Source organism: Cydia pomonella, chromosome 4, assembly GCF_033807575.1.
Source record: "Cydia pomonella isolate Wapato2018A chromosome 4, ilCydPomo1, whole genome shotgun sequence".
Taxonomy (NCBI): Eukaryota; Metazoa; Arthropoda; class Insecta; order Lepidoptera; family Tortricidae; genus Cydia; species Cydia pomonella.
In genome coordinates, this window is record NC_084706.1 from 20758512 (window position 1) to 20780829 (window position 22318).

The 22318-nt window shown below is 36.7% G+C and overlaps 1 protein-coding gene across 1 annotated transcript; it reads right to left on the reverse strand.

Moving 5' to 3' along the window:
* Positions 1-83: 83 nt before the first annotated feature.
* On the reverse strand, positions 84-20272 carry LOC133517497 (uncharacterized). Its single transcript, XM_061850832.1, has 10 exons — positions 19191-20272; positions 18279-18398; positions 17805-17973; positions 14018-14211; positions 11998-12378; positions 5569-5826; positions 3529-3867; positions 2966-3122; positions 2386-2567; positions 84-2212 (listed from the first exon to the last, which is right to left on the reverse strand). Exons 1-10 carry the CDS (start codon positions 19648-19650, stop codon positions 1818-1820), a joined length of 2655 nt encoding a protein of 884 aa, XP_061706816.1. The 5' UTR covers positions 19651-20272; the 3' UTR covers positions 84-1817.
* Positions 20273-22318: the final 2046 nt, after the last annotated feature.

The following is a 22318-nucleotide window of genomic DNA, read 5'->3' on the forward strand; positions in this document are numbered from 1 at the left end:
AACTATTTCAGACATGATTAAACTATCTGAAATAGTCCAGTCAGCCTTTATATCAACATGGGTATGACCTTCAGCTAATTAAGAACAGATATGTATTCGGCTCGGCCACATAATAATTAGTAAGTATTATTATTACGGGAAACTTGATTAACCAGACAATATTAACAATGACCCGTCATTATAAATAATGGCCAAGAGCGTCGGACAAAGTGAAAAATGTATTACTTTGGTCGGTCCATATTAATAATAACGGACGGTCCGTGGTCCATTGAATAAATCAAGGTTTTAGATAGCTCGAATTTATCACATGAACCGGGCAGTATAAATACCTTCCTACTTCTAGCCGGGCAATGTGATAAATCAAATTTAACAAGCAGATACGTCTGCGACCGATACTATTTTTATTATTTTATCTTTTGCAGAGGTTGCGGGTTCAAGTCCAGCCAGAAGCGAAATTTTTTCCTTTTTTCCTTTAATATAAAAATGTGATCTATTCCTAAATTTTGAACTACTGTGATGCTGGCCTAGCCAAGGTCACAATCGCTATTGCTTCGATAACAAATCGCTTTGTGTCTCTCTCACTCTTCCATATTAATGCGACAGTGACACTTGCGTCTCGATCACTATGGAGCGTAAGCCATATGCACGTTGGCTACGCGGCCTGAATATTCTGCTTTTTTACATTACCCAACGTAGGATGGTCATTATTCATACTGAGTCAAAGTGATTAATTATGCAGTTTTAACTACATTGTTTTTAATAAATTTTGCTGATTTGCTTAACAAACACAGCGAAAAGGACAAATCGCCAAGCGTGTACTATGTGTCGTTGAAGAGTACCATTCTGATAAAAAAAAAAACAACATTTTCTTGTACCACGTTTAGCCAAAATATTCTCAATTAAATTATCTAAGGAGCTTGATGCATATAATTGTACAATTAAAAAGCAAGTAGTTAGTGGTTGTTGTTTTCTGACATTTGATTTTAACGTCGCAACTGCTATTCTGGAATTAGTTTGTAAAATGACGTAATTTTTTTTTGAATGAAACGCGTACCCTTTCTTCATTCTAAAACAATGAAATGAACTATTATTTGAAATGAAATTTGAAACTTCTTTAGCAGCGCTGTGCACTTTTTGTGATGGGGAAAACATGTTAAACTTGCGACAGGTCACGTAGCCAACAGATTTTTTATAATTAATTTATCAATTCGATTCAATTCGGTCGCTTTAAACTTTATAGTCTTTCTAAACAGCTCATACAATAGATGGTGTAAATATGAAATATTGTTAAAATTCAAGTGAAAACGTACCAAACAAAACCGGTCAAGTGCGAGTTCGTTTTTCTTGCGCACCGAGGGTTCCGTACAAACTTTGAATTATCTCTTTCTTTCTTATCTTTGAAAGACTTTTGATCAGCACTATGAGAAATTATTATACCAAGTATACATGTGTACAGCGCCATCTATCTGAAAATTGTCTAACTAATTTACGCGATATAATTTGCACGTATGTTGGTTTTGCTGGGATAATACTCTATCGTGTGAACCGATTTCAAAAATTGTTCTTTTATTTGAAAAAAGGTGTCTTTAATGTAATCTCATAGAGACTTCAAGTGTAGGGGAGATAGGGGAGCATTGGGCAGTCGGGAGGTTCGGGCACCACCTTGTAAGCATTCCCTTTCAAAACCAGTGTTAAAAGTTACACAATATGTATAAACTGAATGAGAAGGAAAAAATACGATTAAGTAGGTATTACTTACATATAATATTTTATTTCAATTTAATTAAACGTTTTGAGATCAGTGAAACCACAGGGGCTTATTTTCTCATAAAATCTTGTATCCATTTGATATACGCAAATACATTGGTGTACATGGTAGGCACCGGTGACCCGCACCCAGCGTCCGAGCGCTTTCCGCTCACCAGCCCAACGATATAGAAGGTTCCATCACGTTCCATCATGATCGGACCACCAGAATCTCCCACGCAAGTGTCTTGGCCGCTCTTCCCGGCAGCACAAAGTTGACGTTCAGTGATATCTGGGTAGTGCTTCCTGCATTTGTTTGGGGGCACTTGAGCAACCTGGGTGTGAAGTTTTATTGAGGACGGTTGGCCGTACTCCGTCTGACCCCAGCCGGCAACGGTCAGCGGTGTTCCATCATACTTGGCGGAATTAATGTTGAAACGAGGCACGCAAATGGGGCGAATGTAGTCTGTAACCATAGTTATCAGGTTAAAACATATATACAGTTCAAACTCCCACAAAACTCGAAAAAGTGAAAAACTCTTCAACGAAGTAGTTGGTTAGAGTCAAACCAAGATAAGTTGGCAGCGATTTTGATAATCCAATCGGCACCTTTCGTAACCATAAAATAAAAAAGTTTACCAGTGTAAGGCGCTGCTGAACTAAGTCTCATCAAAGCTATATCGTTGTGGAGTGCGTCACGGTTGTATCTGTTGTGCTTAGATATCATGTCCGGGTACATGACCAAATTCTTTACACATTGTCTTCCTACGCAATCGTTGGGATAAGTCCTTGTGTTGTACTCGGCCAAGTAGACGCTTACACTGAAAACAATAGATATTATTTTTCACGGGACACTAAGTACACATATAATATCTCATTATTACATTATGTATATCAGTTCAACCCTCGCTATTTGTACCCATGGATGTAATTATTTAGAGTCCGTCTCAGCTTACTCACCAACTCGCGACTTTAACGCAAATTTTATTTTGTTTTGCACGTAACTGCGTCTAAATATCGGGAGCTCGAAAACAATACAAAAGGTAATCACGGTCCAAATCCCGGTCGATTTCAGTCTAGTGAATCTAACCATTATTCAATTAAATTTGTTATTTGACGTTAACTTTCACAGAATATTGTCATTGCAAAGTATGTGCAGAACTAACTTGGTTCCAATTTAATATTTATTTTTAAACTTTTTTTTAAAATCAAAACTCACTCATTGTAATTCCTGATATTGAAATCAACGCAATGGGCCGCTGTGATCACGTGACGGGTGCTGAGGAGGGACCCTCCACAGCCGATCATTTTCTCTTGTAGCTTTACAGTAAGATGGACGAGCCAAGGGTACTGAGCTATGCCTGCAGGTTTCCCGGCTAAAACAAAAAAATGCGATTCATTGTAGGACAAAACATATATTCAGACTTAATATTTAAAAAAATAAAATAAAAATTAAAATGATGTACTATACCAAGTTTTATTTTATAGTGATTTATTACGGCAACGTAGGCCAACCAACAGGAAGTTGATTTGACGTAAAATCGAATGGAACAAACAAGAAACGGACCAGCTTACCTTGATTTTAATAATGATATAATATATAATAATAAATAGTAAAAAAAACATAAACTTCAGTAGGTAACTAATTATTCTCAAACGTCTGCCAATGTTAAGTTTGTATACAATATGGTAAGTTTGTCGAATTAAAAACAATGATATCAGCTCATTGTAAATTATTTTCCAAATTATTTCGTTTTAAGAGCATAGTTGAGTAAAAATTACCAATGATATATTTATCTGGTGCAACATCGGAACCATTTTTATCGGTTGATCGCTTGAAACGATTTTCTGCATTAAACATAGAACGTCCGAAATCGAAATCACCGATTCCAATGCTGCTGACTCCCCAGTCATTGTAATCAGAGTTCCAATCCCTATTGCCAAAGTCGAAGTCATTGTCGTTGCCATAGTTGAAATCATTGCCGTCGTTAAAGTCAGATTCATCATCGTCGTCTCCTGGTCCGTAGCCATTGCTATCATCTCCTCCTGTCCCATAGCCATCATCAACGCCGTACCCATTACTATTGTCATCTTCCTGATCACCACCATTGTTATTGTCATCTACAAAAAAGCACCGTTAATAAAATATGTTTGACTTGAAATATATTGTACCATATTACGTAACTATTGTATGTGAATATTGTATGAATCAAAGAGTTAAATATATCCAACGTACTGATGTTTATATGTGTGTATTCTCTAGCATATAAGGCTAACCTACTCCAAATGAAGTGAGTTCACCTATGACTTTCGTTGTTATCACTTGTCTCCAACTCCCGTCCCTACATGATGGCGATCCTGCCAGTAGCTGCGCGGTGAGTGCGTGTGAAAACTCTTGGTAACTATTTTGTCCTAATGGGTATAGCCCTAATGTTCAAGAGCCATAGTGATTATTTTCCATAATAATAATAATAGCCCGCAGGGCAGCTTGTGGCGAGCTGTTGGGGAGTAACGACCCCACGGACCCGAGTGCTCCAGAGAGTCGGTCAGGGTCTCCGTCTCCGGCGTGTCTTCGTCGGTCGGAGTGGAACCCCAAGGGGACCCGTAGGACTCTCAGCTCTGGCTTGCCTTAATTGGCTGTCCAGAGTCTCCCACGTTAGAGCTATACGCTCCAGGGGTGGAAGTGTTAAAGGGCATAACGCCGCGAGTAACTTCGGAGAAAGCGCAGCACACCTTCTCGACACCCCTGAGCCGCTCACGTCGGTGTTGCACCTGGCCGTCTTCATGATGGCGCATCAGGTGCCCATCTAGCGAGTGGCGAGTCACCGCCTGCCTTGATAACACTGTATATCACAATGTTATGGCAGGTGTCCGGAACTCTTATCAATAGCCCAGACTTATTTTTCACGCAAATTCAAACCATAGACCAGGACTCTTTCCATTTTTCTGCAATAGCCTCCAATGCCTGCTGAAACCGGTTTATGGGTATCTATTTATGTACACATGAATGGGTTCCAGCAGGCGTTCTACATGACATAAAAGCTCTCCAAACGGTCTCTACGTGTTGGATCTATATCCCCACGCACGCCTTATAAATGACCGGGCTTAAAAACCCGAGAGTTTGTAACGGAAATACAAATAATAATAATAATAATTTGGTACCCTTTTTTTTACAATAGTCCTACACTAACCGGGGCTTGTCCTTGGGTGCACTGCTATAGTGTGAACAGAGATAATCGTCGGTTGGTGTCACGTTACATTTAGAGTAAATTGTCTTATTACAAGGGGCCTCTACGTGTTGGCTTCGGCCCCACGCACGCCTTCCAAATGTCCGGGACCCCATGGTCCCGAGAATTTGTAAAAGACAGACATAATAATAATAATAAATATTATAAGACATTATTACACAAATAATAATAATAATGTACTGATTGTCCTAAAACATATTAGATTAGACAGCATTTTTGCTACCAACAACCACCTAGTCTAATTTTGTGTGCCAAGTTGTTGCCAGCCCTAATGTAACTGTATTGTATTGTAAGTACTTATATTGTAGTGTTTTTTTCGTTAGAAGTTAGGGCCCCACGAAATCGAAATGTTGCAATAAAAGCAGGTTAGGTTACTTATTTTTTTGTTCTTATTTAGGTTCACAAAAATACTTTATTTTTTAACGAAAAATGATAGTGTAATTCGTATACATTTGCCTACATATATAAATATGGTTAATAAAATAATTTTAGGCAAATATACCATTAGAGGCAAAATTCGCTAATTTGGCGGTTTATTTCGGTTCTGGAATGGGGAATGTATAAAGTATCTTACCTGGACTACGTCCAACTTCAGCGTGTTTGCCGCAGCAGCCAGACTTCGGCTCCGGAAGAATACACTGGATAGCTGAGCATGTCCCATCGCTGAAGCCACCCTGCCCAAATCCGGGTCTACCACCTCCCAGCTGGTTCCATTTAGCAAAAGCTGGAACCAACACTGACAGAACAACCATTACTAAGGAAAAAATAAACTGTGCCATGATGGAAGAACAGCTTCTCAACGCCAATCCCATTAAGACCAGTATTTTGAGTGCTCCTTAGAGAGGTTGTCAGTTAACAGTGCCCTGAGTTTAAATCGTAAGGTATATATAGGCTGGGTTTAAGGAAGAAACGTCCATCTTGTTTGTCATGAAATAGTTACAACTAGTAACTTGTACTTAATAAATAAATATATATTATTATTAACATTGGATCCGGCAAGAAATAAATCTTTATTATTCATTTGCTAATACAGGAAAACCACTACTAAAAATACATCTTACGGGTGGCTTTTCCAAACTTCCCTGCGGAGAATGAGTAATAAAAACCAAGCATAATTTTCCTCACTATTCTTTCGTTTCTCAATTCCTCATTAACGCAATTGGGTACGTTTTTGTTACCAGGCGGCTAAATTAAGGCTATTATTTTGTTTAATGAGCTCAGATTTACATTGAATGAAAAAAAAAATGTCATAAGTATGCGATACGATATCGATCTGTCGGTGTCAAAAGGGACGTGTTTGATTGAAGAAATGTCACTTTTGTGACTAGGAAAGGTTTACAATTAGGTCTCTGGTCTCTAATACTTTAGCAGATACAATTATTAACCGGTTAACCCCCGGTTAGTGGGATGGTGCAAGTGGGCCTAAGTGAAATTAAATGATACCCCTTTTGCGTAATTCTCATACATCGACTTTGTCACTAACTACAAATAAAGTTTACATTAAAAAATGGTATGTACCTTTCTTATGGTATTTTGATAAAATTACATGTTAAATTACAGTACAAGATTGTATCCTTTTGATCTTTTAAATACTCCACATAACATTAGGACCGCATCGAAAAGAAAGTATAATAAATAAATAAAACATTTATTTCAGACAGAGCCCATGCAATTTTGTTACTTAATCTTAAAACTAATTAATTAACAATTAAAATATAAAAACTAAAATAAAATAAATATATAAACATAATAAGCACAACATTATATGGTCAGCAGGGTTTGACAACATGCATAGACGTCCACCGGGCTAACATAGGGTTGTCCCAGTGGTTAGCAAATACGCTCAAGATGCGATTGGGACTGCCGCGCAGACGGGACATGAGCGAGGCACACCTTTTCCTCATGACGGCCGCAAAGCCGTCTATCCTGGCTTCGGCAAACATGCCAGACGCGCTACAGTGTCGCGGCAGCCCCATCAGCACCCGGAACGCGTAATTGTGTTGGACGCGAAGATCGCTGTACGCTCTTTGCGTAAGTATAATTGACCCACAGGCTGCATGAGTAAAAAGATACACAGAAGGCTTTAAAAAAAGTGAAGTGAAGTATAGACGAGTTAAAAGTGATACAATTTGTATACCAATACCTACATGAACACTGCTCGTAATGTTAGTACTTGAAATGTCGCGCGTGTGACTAATAAGTAATAACGTTCTAAGTTATGTTTGGAAATAAAATAAAACATAAACTAAAATTTAGTACTTTTTATAGAATTTTTGAACCCTCATAACTTGGGTTTGGATTAACAAGATAAACAAAATTCTCGGGGCATGAAGACAATAGTGGACTTAATAGCATTAATATTTTCAATTGCATAGCTCTTATATTTAAGATTTTATACAATTATAATATAATAAACCCCGATTTCGTCACTAACTCATTTTCTCACTGATGATCATCAAAACCCTTAGGGTACTTCCTGAAGTCCTAGGAAGCTGAAATTTGATATGTAAGATAGTATTAGTACACAAATAATTTTTTTCTCCTAAGGGGGTGGAATTTTGTATAAGAAATCAGTAACCGCTAGACCGATTCAATTGAAATTTGGGATGTACATAGTTTTTATTATGGGGAAGGATATATAATAGTTTTTAACCCAAAAATCACTCTGTAAGGGTGGAAAGGGGGTGAAAAAGGGCTATAGGGAGAAAAGAGGGTTAAAGTTTGTATGGGGTATCAGTAGATTGGGGTATAGTAAATCTATTATTATTTCTCCTAAAATATGTATCTGGGGGCATCTTTTATGCAATCCCATCTTTCCATCTCCTAATTTAAAGGGTTGGGGGTGATTACCCGCAACGTTTTACGTACATCACGTAAGCAACTTACAAAAAGAAGTGAAATCCCACCAAAACACTTTCATGTAAAATGTTGCCAAGACGAAACAATAAGGCTCGCACTGTCAAAAAATTATCTTGACAGTTTTATTACTACATAACTCAATAGTTAATTCATTATGTTTTATTATACAATTAAAATTAACTGGTGTGGGACGCCACCTGTGTAGACCCTAGCCCCGTCTCATTTCCACGGCACTTCTGCTAAGGCTGGCGCGGCGGCAGAGGCGGCCGAAAAATTAATAAGGGTTCCGTTTTTTGCCATTTGGCTACGGAACCCTAAAAATGACTAAATAAATATAGGGGTCTCGGCACCGAATATAATTTCGTACCATTGCGCGTCGAGACCCTTGGTCCGTGGGGTCCGAGCGCCTTTAACCTTTTTAAGAAACTTTCTAAAACGATTAGAGAGGTCACCGGTGACCGTAGAGCTGGCAGCTTCCTCGCTCAAAGAAAAGAATTAGTCTTGCGATACAGCGAGGAAATGCTCTAGCATCTACGGCACCATGCCGCAGGGGGATAGTTTTATTTTATTTTAAGACTAGTATTATTTATTTTTAGATCTAGGTTTTAAGTTTTGTAGTTTAGTTTTTATTTTAATCAAACATTTTTAAATATTTGATTGCAATTAGGTATTGAAAGAACTTTTATTTAATAAATAAATCAAATCATTAAAATTAAATATAAATGAGTCCAGAATTCATAAGTTCATAGATGTTTACCGTCTAAAATAACACCTGCATTGTCTGGGCTATCAAAATCGCCTAATTATCTTGGTTTGGCTCTAGTGAATACATTTTTCACCTTACGTCCATGTGAACATCGGTGTGGGGTCGGGACAATTTAGTCCGATTCAACCCCACCTAGACACAAGTTTGCGCGTTTACCGCTAAGAAAACCCCATTTACTGTGGTCCCACAGTTCCAAGGCACAGCTCTTACCATGTCAGGAAGTATTGGGATCCTTGTTGTCGACATTTCCAGTGACGTCCAATTTCGTAGACACCTGGAAGGGAAGGCTAAGCTTGCATCCAAAAAACTCGATGCGCTCAATAAAGCGAGGCGATACTTTACTCCGGGGCAAAGACTGCTACTATATATAGTAAATCGCAAGTCAGACCTCACATGGAATACTGCTGTCACCTTTGGGCAGGAGCACCTGGATGCCAGCTTGGACCCAACTCAGTCCAAAGGCGCGCTGTACGAATCGTCGACGATCCCAAACTCACAAGCGGCAATGAACCTTTAAGTCTAAGGAGAGACTTTGCCTCCTTGTGTGTGTTCTACCGCTTGTACAATGGGCTGTGCTCTGAAGAATTGTTTGACATGATGCCAACGGTCACTTTCTATCACCGCACCGCTCGCCGTCGGCAGGGTGTTCATCCTCATATCCTAGAGCCTAAATGATCGCGCACTGTGCGAGGAATTTCCTCCCGCGGACGCTCCGGCTGTGGAATGAGCTCCCTGCCGAGGTTTTCCCGAGGGTATACAGTATGGGGTTCTTCAAAAAAGGAGTGTACAGGTTTTTAAAGGTTCGGCAACGCGCATGTAACACCTCTGGAGTTGCAGACGTCCATAAGCTACGGTGACTGCTTACCATCAGGCGGGCCGTATGCTTGTTTGCCACCGCGTGGTATAAAAAAAAAATGTGACGGTAGCGAAACGGCCATGCCACATATTCTGACTAAGGTGCAGAGTCTATGAAATTAGGCATTGTAGAGTTAGAAGCTTGGCTATTCAAGGGATCTGATAACTTTTTGACAGTGCGAACCTAGCAACATTTTACATGAAAATGTTTTTGGTGGGATATAAATGTTTGCATCATTCTTTATTAGTGAGATGCATTCTTAAAGTGCGGGATACTGAGCCACGTGGTTTACGAGTTTATCTTCCTCAGACACGGAGAAATTAATTCATTTTTACCACGTTTTTTAGTTGTCGCTCTGACGTCAGCGGCACCTGATCTGCGGTCGGGCTTGGGCAGAACAACTTCGTATCGCTGACTTCGAATGGTATTTCATAGAAATACATAGAAACCAGTCGTGACACGGTGACGTGTAGTCTGTAGTAGCCTCACGTCGCCGGGTTCCAACGACAACTTTATGCTTTATGCTTTTTTTACAACTTTATGCTTTTGCGGCTAACGCTATAACCAGTGATCGGAACTATGGGAGTAAAACTTTAACAAAACTTATCAAGCGGACGTAAAAAGAGTGCTTATAGCCTTAAAAATATTCGAATATCTATGAATGTAAATATTTTTTAGGCTGTAAGTACTATACTATTCCTATCCCTATGGACATGAATATTTTTAGGGCTGTATGCACTATTTTATGTCCGCTTAACAAGTTTTGTTAAAGTTTTACTCCCATAGTTCCGATCACTGGCTATAACATGTACGACACCACTCGTAGTCACTCTTTCAAAGTATTCAATAAAATAATTTGACTTGTTTCACAGTTGTACTTCTTTATTCCTTAGTTTAGAATGTTTAGATGTTATTCATGCCCTAATGCAAAAGGTACTTGACATTTATAAAAAATAAAAGAGTAAGTGTTTTGTTTGGCATGATGTATTTACAATTGTTACAATAACATTTTTTATAAATGTTATTAAGTGGATACAAAATTGGGGTCTATAAAATAATAGGAACATTGAAAAAAAAAATTATAGCACTTAATTATTTAGACAGTAATTTCGTTTATCTTGTGCAGTCAATAAACAAACAGACATAATTAATTACAAGACTTTTTAAACATTATCTAGGTATTTATAGTAGAACTATAATGAGTTGAACTTTGTGTTCAAGCTTAGGGAGTGTAAATAGTTCGCCTCATATTAATTCGACTATAATAATCGTGTTACTCTACTTAGTGTTTTTAATCATTTAGTATAATATTAAGAGGCCGTTATCAATTTTAGTCGCAAAAATGTCAATTTGATAGATTTAGTCGATGAAATTGTACACCTTTTGTTATTTATTAGAAATAACAAGTACTGGTTTCTATTAGCACGTCTTGTTATCTTTCATTTTGATAATTCGGTTTTGTTGAAAACAGACTCACTTAATTAGTAATGATTTTTTTCTGATGGACGTTTTGGTATACCGCGCGTAAAACACTGATTTTGTCGATCTTATTTGTAAATATCGTAAAGTTTGGACTGCTAAAAATGGTAATTTTGTATTACACATATCCTCTTCTTGAACTTTAATAAACTACATTTTTGTTATTATAAATTTGAAGTAGTGTAAATGAAAGTTAGACAAAATCAATTTTCTCCAGAAATTACTTCAAAACAAGTGACAATATCTCTGAAAATCAACTTAATTTCAACGTAATTTTAATTCTTAAACAATCTACAACATTTGCTAAAATTGTTCTTATACATCATTTTGTATAATTTTTAAAAACTGTCCCTTGTCGTCACATATTACCGAGGACGCACGCTTGCGACCTCATTAAAGGCAAGATGAGAAGACGTGCTAATAGAAACCAATATTTGCTATTTAAATATTATGTAACAAAAGGTGTACAATTTCAACGACTAAAACAATCTATTTCACATGTTTGCTCATAAATCGTTAACGGGCTCTTAAGTTCACGTATAAGACTCTATGTCATATCTTTACAATACATAAAATGTGTACAGAATTCTACCTGAACTCACACATTTTGCAGGGAATTATTGTAAATAAATAGAGTCAGACCAAGCTAATTCGACAGCGATTTGATAGCACAGACTGTGCAAATGTTAAACGTCATAATTTCATAGAAGTTTGACATTTTTAGAATTACACTTGCACAGTTCGTGCTATCAAAATCGCTGCCAAGTTAGCTTGGTCTGACTCTATCCTACTGTAAGTTTCTGGTTCAATAACGAATTTCTAAGGGAACCGTAAGTCAGAAAATAATAAAATACTGTGGGCTTAATAAATTAATAAATAATAAATAGGGTACTGGTGAGGTAAATTTATGAGACAACGTCTAATTTATTATTCAGTTCAGATTCCGTGGATTTTTTCTTAAAAATGATTTTCAATTAATTCTCCGTCAATTTTGAACAGTAAAATTCCACGAATTTCTCATTGGAACGTTGAATACTTGTTTTATTTAACGTGTTTAATAATCCACTCTTTGTGATAGAAAACGTTATTGAACAATGAGGACACCGAGGCTCCGCATTCATGATCGCCCCGTTTCCCGCTAACAATACCTGACAGGAAATATTTGTGTTTTGACAATACCATCAAAGGGCCCCCGGAGTCGCCATGACAAATGTCCTCCCCATGGTCTCCGATACTGCAAAACATGCTGTCGTCTTTGTATGAGTACTGTTCTTTACATTTGTAATTTGACACGTAATTAACATTCGCTGCTTGTTTCACGTTGGTCTCTTTTTTGCCGTTCAAACCCCATCCAGCGATGATGATGTTTTCACCTTTTAGATCTTCAACGTCTTTGGTCGGCAAGCATATCGGTCTGATGAAATCTGTCAAAGTAATACGTTATTAAAATCTAATTTCTATTTATTCCATGGATATCATTCACCCTTTTATGTCATGCATCTTCATTGAAGAAAATGGTCATGAAAGACGATAAATGCGCATTGGGGCGTGAAAATATATAGTGAGAAATCTGGACATATGAGTGGAATAGGCACCCAGTCAAATTTTGAAATTCCACCATGTAAAGATTGAGATTTTGTGTACTGACCATGTATCAAACTTTTGATACACACGCCATCCAAAAACAAGGTCAAATTTCACAATTAAAACCTCGTGACATAGCTGTAGCTACGATGTTATTATGCCTGTATGCAGGTATGATACCTATAGCATAGAGCTTTAAATGAACTTTACAGTACATATGGGGCTACTTTATAGCACTAGTGCGAGAAGTAGCATATTACGTTACTGTGTCGAACATTTAAAGGGCCATATGTACTGTAAAACGTTGTACGATACATGTGCGAATAGGTAATTCGCAACTCGTGTCGATTTAAAACACTCCCTTCGGTCGTGTTTTAATTTATCGCCACTCGTTTCGAATTTCCTATTTTTCGCACTTGTATCGTAATGTACTATTACAGTACATATGGGGCTACTTTATAGCACTAGTGCGAGAAGTAGCATATTACGTTACTGTGTCGAACATTTAAAGGGCCATATGTACTGTAAAACGTTGTACGATACATGTGCAAATAGGTAATTCGCAACTCGTGTCGATTTAAAACACTCCCTTCGGTCGTGTTTTAATTTATCGCCACTCGTTTCGAATTTCCTATTTTTCGCACTTGTATCGTAATGTACTATTATTGTGGATTTATAATGGTACCTATCTACGACTGAATACCCAGTTTTCTTTGACGACCGGTCTGGCCTAGTGGGTAGTGACCCTGCCTATGAAGCCGATGGTCCCGGGTTCAAATCCTGGTAAGGGCATTTATTCGTGTGATGAGCATGGATATTTGTTCCTGAGTCATGGATGTTTTCTATGTATTTAAGTATTTATAAATATGTATATATTATAATTGATGTATTTGAATGAATAACTTACAATACAATTTATTTAAAAACACGACATAATACATATAAAACGTAAAATCGAAATCTAAAAATAAATAAAACTAATCTTAAAATAAATAATTAAAAACTATCCCCCTGCGGCATGGTGCCGTAGATGCTGGCAGCATTTCCTCGTTGTATCGCAATACTTATTCTCTGTGCGAGGAAGCTGCCAGCTCTACGATCACCGGTAGCGTCTGCTATTTTTTTGGATAATTCCTTGAATAGTGTAGATGCATTCGGACCCCACGGGCCAAGGGTCTCGACGCCAAAAGGAGGAGTATTGCGATACAACGAGGAAATGCTGCCAGCATCTACGGCACCATGCCGCAGGGGGATAGTTTTTAATTATTTATTTTAAGATTAGTTTTATTTATTTTTAGATTTAGATTTTAAGTTTTATATGTATTATGTCGTGTTTTTATATATTATATATATCGTTGTCTAAGTACCCGCAACACAAGCCTTATTGAGCTTACCGTGGGACTTAGTCAATTTGTGTAATAATGTCCTATAATATTTATTTATTTATTTATTCTTTAAAATATTACTGTGTTTACTCACCTGTATATGGTATATCGGAGCTGAGTCTCAGGAGTGCCACATCGTTTTGCAAGTAGGTGTCGTTATAATCTTTGTGTATTATCACGTGCTCGACTTTCTTTACTATGTTATAAATGCATTCTTTTTTTCCATTACTCATGATGCAATCTTCTGGGTAGGTATCAGTATCATACTCAGCTAAGAAAACTTCAAGTCTGAAATTAAGAAGTACATTTAATTTAAAATAAATAATTTTTAATTAAAAAAAAACCGCCTTCAATAAATATCCAATAAAGGAATTAGTAAGTATATACACAGTAAGATAAAACACTAAAAAGTTAGAAATAATAAAGTATTTTCTGTATTATAAATCCAAAGTTCGTTAAAGAACCCCTTTACAAAATATATTATTTACTTACAAATCAATAATAATAAACAATATTTGGAGCCGGTGCCAGCAACGATATAATGGGATTAAGATTTTGTAAACATATCTACATTATTTACTAATTTCTAAGTTATTGAATTGAAAACGACATTTAAGTTGTATCACTAGTTATTTTTATATCGTTGCTGGCTTTACTTCCTGCTGTTTTAATCGCTTTAGGTAATATCGTGACCTGTACTCGTTGTTCAAATCATATTAAAAAACGAAAAATTCCTGCTCAGGCAAACTGGAACAAAATGACTGAATTATATTGTTTAACTTAGTTTTAGACACTTGGAGACCTTATATATCTTTAAATTTTTACTTTTATTTTGTATTTAATTTGATTGTGTATACCTATATTTTTAATGATTCTGACACTTAGAGACCTTTACATCTCTAAGTAAATTTAAGTTAATTTAAGCTAGTAATTTTGTGTAGCTATTGCGTCTTTTATCTGACATACAAGCACAAATTGTTGTGTCTCACAGCTACATGTTATTACTATTTAAATATTAATATACCCCGTTAGCTTGAACATGTCATGCTCGTTTAAAAGTCTTTACTTCCGGTGGCGTCGTTGATCGAGTCGCCACTTTCCCGAATGAAGGTTGAGGGAGGCGATGGCTGAGATACGCGTCATACTCGTGAATGAGTGCTGTTTGTGGAGACTGGTCTGTTTAAGCTAACTTTATTGAGTATATAATTACAGTGAGACACCTCATCCGGTTCACGTATGTTTCTTTTATCCTAATGAATGTTTTAATTATACGGAATTTTGACTCTTACTGTATTCGTGTGATGAGCATGGATATTTGTTCCTGAGTCATGGGTTTTTTCTATGTATTTAAGTATTTATAAATATTTATATATTACATATATCGTTGTCTAAGTACCCTCAACACAAGCCTTATTGAGCTGAGCAAAAAAAAAAATCGATAAAAGTCATTTAGTTCTCACATTTAGAGATATTTACTCCTCTAAATATTTTTAGTTTTTTTGTATCTGTTTCTTTTTTATTATTATTTTAGTTATTTTTTTGTAATTGTATTTTATACTTAATTGTTGGGTTCACTGTTGTCTTGTAGAAACTTTTTTGACATATTATATTCGTTTCACATAATGATACTTGGCAGAATTAACGTTTGGCAGAATATGCTTTGGCTTAAATCAATTCGCAGATTTTTATAATATCGAATCTTATATTGCCATAATGTTTATGAGCATAATTGTCTTCTAAACGAATAGTACTATCGCAGATACTTTTTTTGCATAATAATTAAGCGGCATGACAACTTTATGCCGCCTAAATTGGTTTATTGAAGGCGCTAGGTGCTAATTTGAAATTAAAATAAAAAGATTACAATTGTTATTCTTTATTTATCATAAATCCATTAGTATTACTGTTTTATTTATAATTCGTCTAATTTCTTTTTGATAGCGAGTCTGGTGTCTTGGGAACGCAAGTTACCTAACACTCCTCCTCGCTTCGCTCGTCGTCGTACCTAACGGTGACTCTGGGACTGTATTTATTTTTTGATAGCGAGTCGGGTGTGTTGAGGGCGCAAGATACCTAACACTCCTCCTCGCTTCGCTCGTCGTCGTACCTAACGGTGACTCTGGGACTGTATTTCCTTTTTGACAGCGAGTCGGTTGTGTTGGGGACGCAAGATACCTAACAATCCTATTATGCCTACTTAGCTGAAAATAATTATGCAATTGTAATAGTATGCTATAGGATTATTATGGTACCTAAAATGATGCTAAACCAAAGTCGGCCAAAGTAATGTTCTACGAAACAATGTGCTGCAAAATGTGTCGTATGCGTGGTATTAATAATGCCAACTACTATACCTTTATGCAAAATTACCATTCGACCGAAAGTGTTTCTGCTAATTGTTGATGTGCTTGTTTTTGTTTGTATGTAAATTCCATGTTGATGTGTAAAAGTACCCTTGTGGCCTATTTGCTGAATAAATGTTGAAGTTGAAGAATTTTGAATGTTGCCTATTATTTTATGCTGGGCTGTAACAGTACATAAACTACAGGGTATAACCCTCGATAAAGCTGTTATAGATTTAGGAAAAAAGAATTTTGCTAAGGGACAAGTATATGTAGCTCTCAGCAGAGTAAAAACTGGAAGGAATAGCTCTATCTGATTTAGAACCCACTAAACTGTTAACCCCACGATGAACGGGCATTAGCAGAAATGCAACGGTTGAGAAATCACATTACTAAAGGTAGACAGGTACCTATTCATTAGGCCAAGAAAGCGGTTTGCTAGTATTAACAAGGTTTCCCGTGTAATCATCATCATTAAAGTAAACGTATTGTTGCAACAACGGAAGCCATCTACCCCCTATCTCTTTACCGTTAAGGAATTGTATCTTCCATCATCAGCTCTGCAACGAGATGATGACTACCAGGCGCAAATACATAAATAGCTTTACGAAGTATATGAAAAACGTTAAAATTGCCTATAAAATTTTAAGAATACCAACAATTTCTCAAGGATACCATCATCAGATCCTGACCTGATGACTATGGGACCACCTGGGAAGTATACCCTATCAAACAAAAAAAGAATTTTGCAAATCGGTCCAGGCGTCTTTGAGTAATCGGTGAACATACATAAAAAAAAACCGACGAATTGAGAACCTCCTCCTTTTTTTGAAGTCGGTTAATAAGATTAGTTTATAGCATAGAGAAATAAGTAAGCAAAGAGTGCTCACTCCATACATCAGTTTTCTTACCAAAACGTTTATTATTTTCGTAGTCGACATCCAGCGTCAAGTAGTGGATTTATCAGTACTGCTACTTGACGAACAAAAAGTCTAATGCTCAACAATTTTCACCTAATATTATAGTCGGATTAACTGGAAATCTATTTTCAACTCTTTCTGCTTGTTAGTCGCGATACTCGAGACATCTATTGTCAAGTACCCACCACTGCAGTACTGAATAAAAGGGCGAGTCGGACTCGCCCACCGAGGGTTCCGTGCTTTTTAGTATTTGTTGGCAACAGAAATACATCATCTGTGAAAATTTCAACTGTCTAGCTATCACGGTTCATGAGATACAGCCTGGTGACAGACGGACGGACGGACGGAGAGCGGAGTCTTAGTAATAGGGTCCCGTTTTACCCTTTGGGTACGGAAACCTAAAAAGGAACATAAAATGAAAACTAAGTTTTACTTGGAGAATTTATTGAAGGATTTACCTAATCCGCTGCAAATTTTAAGGTAACGCACTCGTTCATAGGTTATATAACGTTACCAAAAACACCAAGATTGCATTGTTCTATTTCATACTTCCTACGGCCCCTTCCGGATATAAAATATGTTACATAACAAATATTGTAAGCGAATATTTGGTACTTACTGCGAAATATCTTTGAATGTGTTATACAGGCAGTGGCCAGCAGTGAGCACATATCGGGAGCTGATGATGGTCCCGCCGCAGTACTCCGGGCTGTGCAGGCCTTTCAGACGCGGATTGATTGCCAACCTCACCGTCCATGGCAGCTGATGCAAGTCCGTCGCCTGACCGCCTGAAATACAACGTCAATTGGTAGGTACGTTACAGTCGAAGCAAGTTAACTCCGTGTAGACTTTATAGTGAGAGAATGCCACGATAAACGTCAAGTTCCTATCCTTATCGGGCTAGCAAATTTCATACTTATATTAGAGTCTCTTCAGAAAGAGTCGTAGAATGTATTGGGCCCCATATATTCCACGACTCTTCTGTTTCCGCACAGACTCTAATAATGATACCCTAAAGAGTATGCGCTCTCTTTGCTGGCAGTAATATTGACGAGCACTGCAAAATTATAATTATTTCAGGGTTTTATCCTACCTCTTATCATTTTATGAGGTGGTTCGTCGCTGTCAGTTGACCGTCGGTGGCGGTCGTTCCAAGATTCGGGCCAGAATGGACTATTCAGATAACCTGGATGCTGTTGATGAGTTGGAAAGCCTGTAATAATAGAAATATATATCAATATAAATAAAATAGGTCCGTTTTTAGACATACAACGCAGAGCCTAAACTTGAATCACAAATGAACACACAAATATTGCCCTTGGATTTGAATCCGGGATCTCCTGATTCGTAAGCAGGGTCACTACTGACTAGAATATGAAGCCGTTAATATTTTGAAGACCGTTAAGATTTTTTGAAATTCAACCCCTAAGGGTGATTAGTTATTTGTTTTACAAGAGGGCAAAGTTGTTGTTTAACTCCTCGTGCTAATATGGATACCCGAGCTAACGAAAGATTCCAAAATTGAACCACGAGCGTAGCGATGGTTCGAAAATGGCATCTTGAGCGTTGCGAGAGTTTCAAGGCACGAGGGTTAACCAAACTTTGCCACCGAGTAAAACACAAACATTTTCACCACTCCAACGCGAGGAAATTACTAGCTGCAAAACATTACAAATCAAATCCAAATGAACGCTATTAAATTCGAATAAATATTATTTAAAATCATCACTTACCTACAAGTCAATCCCACCAGCTGAAATGAGGGTACAACTCAAAATTTGCACCTAATTACTTTGCCACTCTTGAGGATAAAATGCAACATTCTCATCAGTTTTTCAAGTATCAAGAGAACCTTTACCAGCTGGTGTGATGAAAAGATCTTTTTAAACGAAGTGGAGAAAAACATATTTAAAGTTCTTTATAAATTAGGTACTACTACTATTAGTAGCGTATTAGTTACCTATATGAAAAATTTATTGTATTGAAATACATTGTAATAACTTACGTGGCACCTCCACACCACAACACCCTGACTCAGGTGTTGGCAATCCCTTTACGTTTTGACACATCCTGTTCCTTCTATTGCTATTCGGTTTTCGCTTGGCGGGAAAACCGTTTCTGCCTTGACCATTAGACGATGACCAGGTAGGACGAATTGGACCAGAGGGACCAAGAGGGCCTATATGACCAACTGGTCCCATAAGATCCGGATTCACTGGATTTGAAAACCAATCAGGTATTATTTTAGCAAAATGGCTGTGTTGATATCCTGACAGTAACTCCATTTGTCCGACATCAAAGTTACTTAATGCATCGCCAAAGTCATCAGAACTAGGATAGTCTGAATATGTACTTTCATAGCGCTCAATATGGTTTGAGTCTTGCAGGTACTTTTGTGCGTGAAAAACACTCCCTTGGACAATCAATATTTTGAACAGCAATGCTGCTTTGATGAGCCCGGCCATGATTACGAAAATCACTTATTGGGCACCGGAGTGGTACTAACAGGGTTATGAATAATTGTCGCCTTAAATAGGATTTGTTGAATGCGTATTGTTTTATTATTGTTACGTTGTTTGACTTTTTTCCTTATAAATCTATAATTCCCGGTTGCGTTTTATGTTATAAGGTGGATTGCGTTTACATTTACGTAGTTTATATTCGTTTATTAAGGGCCGTTTCTCACTCTGATATGAGACTAAGCGTCAGCGAGATGGAACTGCGTCCGCAGGAGTGTAGATATCATGGGTTTTAATTTAATTTTTTGTTTGGTTTTTAAATTTAATTATAATTTCTCGTACGGTCAGACGAGTATCAGAAATTAAGGAAAATTGAACTGTCATTTTGAAATGAAGTTTAAAATCATTGTTATAGGGTAGTAATTTTTGTCATATAAAATGGAAGTTTGCCCGTTAAAGGGTTAAAAAAAGTAATCAATACGTCCCCTCAAATATGACACCTACTTATTGCCGATTTTTAGAAACAATTTGCATAGTTTTAACTTTTGTGTATAATTTGTTACAAATTTTTAAAGCGAATTTTAGACCTTGTTCGTGATTTAATGGCTAATCCATCACGGCATCAGTTTCTAGTTTCTGAGCATAACTAACACGGCCTGTACCGTACAAGGAGCGTTCCACGAAATTGTCAACCACTATAGACTTAAATCGACCGGGATATAAACCGTGATTACCTTTTATATTGTTTTTATTGAGCTCCCGATATTTCGACTCAGTAACATGAATCTTGTTCAAAATATCGTATTGTATCGTATTGTAGTATTGTCCTGTGTCGAAATATCGGGAGCTGAATAAAAACAATATAAAAGGTAATCACGGTTTATATCCCGGTCGATTTAAGTCTAGTGAAACTAACCGTGAATCATTCAAAACTGTAATTGTCTACTGCCCCATACAAGCACAAATTTTCTGAAGATTTGCAGATGTGATATCCACATATGTGAAAAATGCTCAGCAAAATAATTATCGACTAGAAACGTTAAATAAATGTAGGTAATTTACTAAATAAACTGCGTTTGTATGGAACAGCTCATTAAATAATTAATTTTTAACGTGTTTATAGTCGTAATTAATTGTCTGAGCCTATTTTTGATTATGTCACAGAAAAAGAAAATCCTATATACTGTTAATCTTGAGAATTTCGTGGAATCGAATGTATTCGATGGCATTGTGTAGATTTTGGTTTTCGGCGTTAATCATTTCGGCTACTTTAATGTTAAGTGTTGTGTGTTTTGTTTTTATATGTTCTTTATTTCAATATAATTATGAAAGTATGAAAGTCATTGCCATTAATTCAAAAACATGTTTAAGGGAATGAAGAAGTAAGTACTTTTCATTCATTTTGAATAATCAAACCTTCCATTCATCCTCGCAAAATATTTCCTACCACTTATAATGGTTATAATATATGGATAATACATATACTCACTTACTCACTATCAGACAGTTGCCTGGATGAGATCATTGTTTGGCGATAAGTTTTCTTAAATCTGGACCTCTTGATGTTCCATATTATATATACTCGTAGTCCAGTGGCTATGGGATAAAAAGCCAGACGTCTGCCTAATAAACGGTATTTATTTTCGGTCATTAAACGCTATTTTCGGCAGACGGTGACTCGCTCCCTATAAGTATTATATAGGAAGAGATCATGTGAACAGGAAACTAAAAAAAAATATACCTAATCTAAGTTTGAGGGATAATCGTCGATACGGTCGTAAAAAGAACGATAATTGTTTGGGAGCTTTAAAACAAATTCCAGGAGAGTTATGAATTCATGAAAGCACCGACGCGTTGGAACGCAGCGTGAATATGACCCTTAAGGCTATTTGGAATATGTTTAACCAGAAAAAGAAGAAAAATACTATGGACTTTCCCTGAATTATCGTATTTAGTATAAGAATGGTGTATAAGAACGTTTTGGCATTGACCGATCGGATATCGGATGCGACCACAAAGTTTATTTTATATTTATTTATCCATTTAATAAATGAATTATTGTTTTAAAGAAAACAGTAATGCCAAAATGAAATTATACTTTTTTAAATTTCTACTACGCTCAAGATGCAAAATGCGATTTTGCTCACTGTTTTTAAGTAGCAAATTACCCTTTTCCGCTGCTGACGTGAAAAATATTTTTACATAATTCAATGTATATTAAACCACTACGTATGTTTTATTTTTCGATATTTTGATTATTGTAAAAATTAGGAGCGAAAAACAGATTTCATACAAAGTTTTAAATGCAACTCTTATAATAATTAAAACTTCAAAAAATCTAACGTAAAGACATAGCTGTGGTTGATTACCTGCCTGTGACTGTGGGGAGCCTATCCAAACAATCCCTCACATCGTAGAGAAATGTCCTAAGAGTCGGTTTGCCGGAGGCATGCAAGACCTGATTGCCCTCACAGCAGATGCAAGGGATTGGCTACTCAATTTAGATTTAAAACTATAATTATATGTATTTTTCTTTTTTGTGTAAATAACATCGTAAATCTTCATTCAGGAAAAGCCATACGATATAATAATAATAATTACAACAAATTGTGCCAAAATATTTTCACGTTTGAAAAGACGATTTCGCACGGGGCCTCTACTTTTGTCTTAAGTA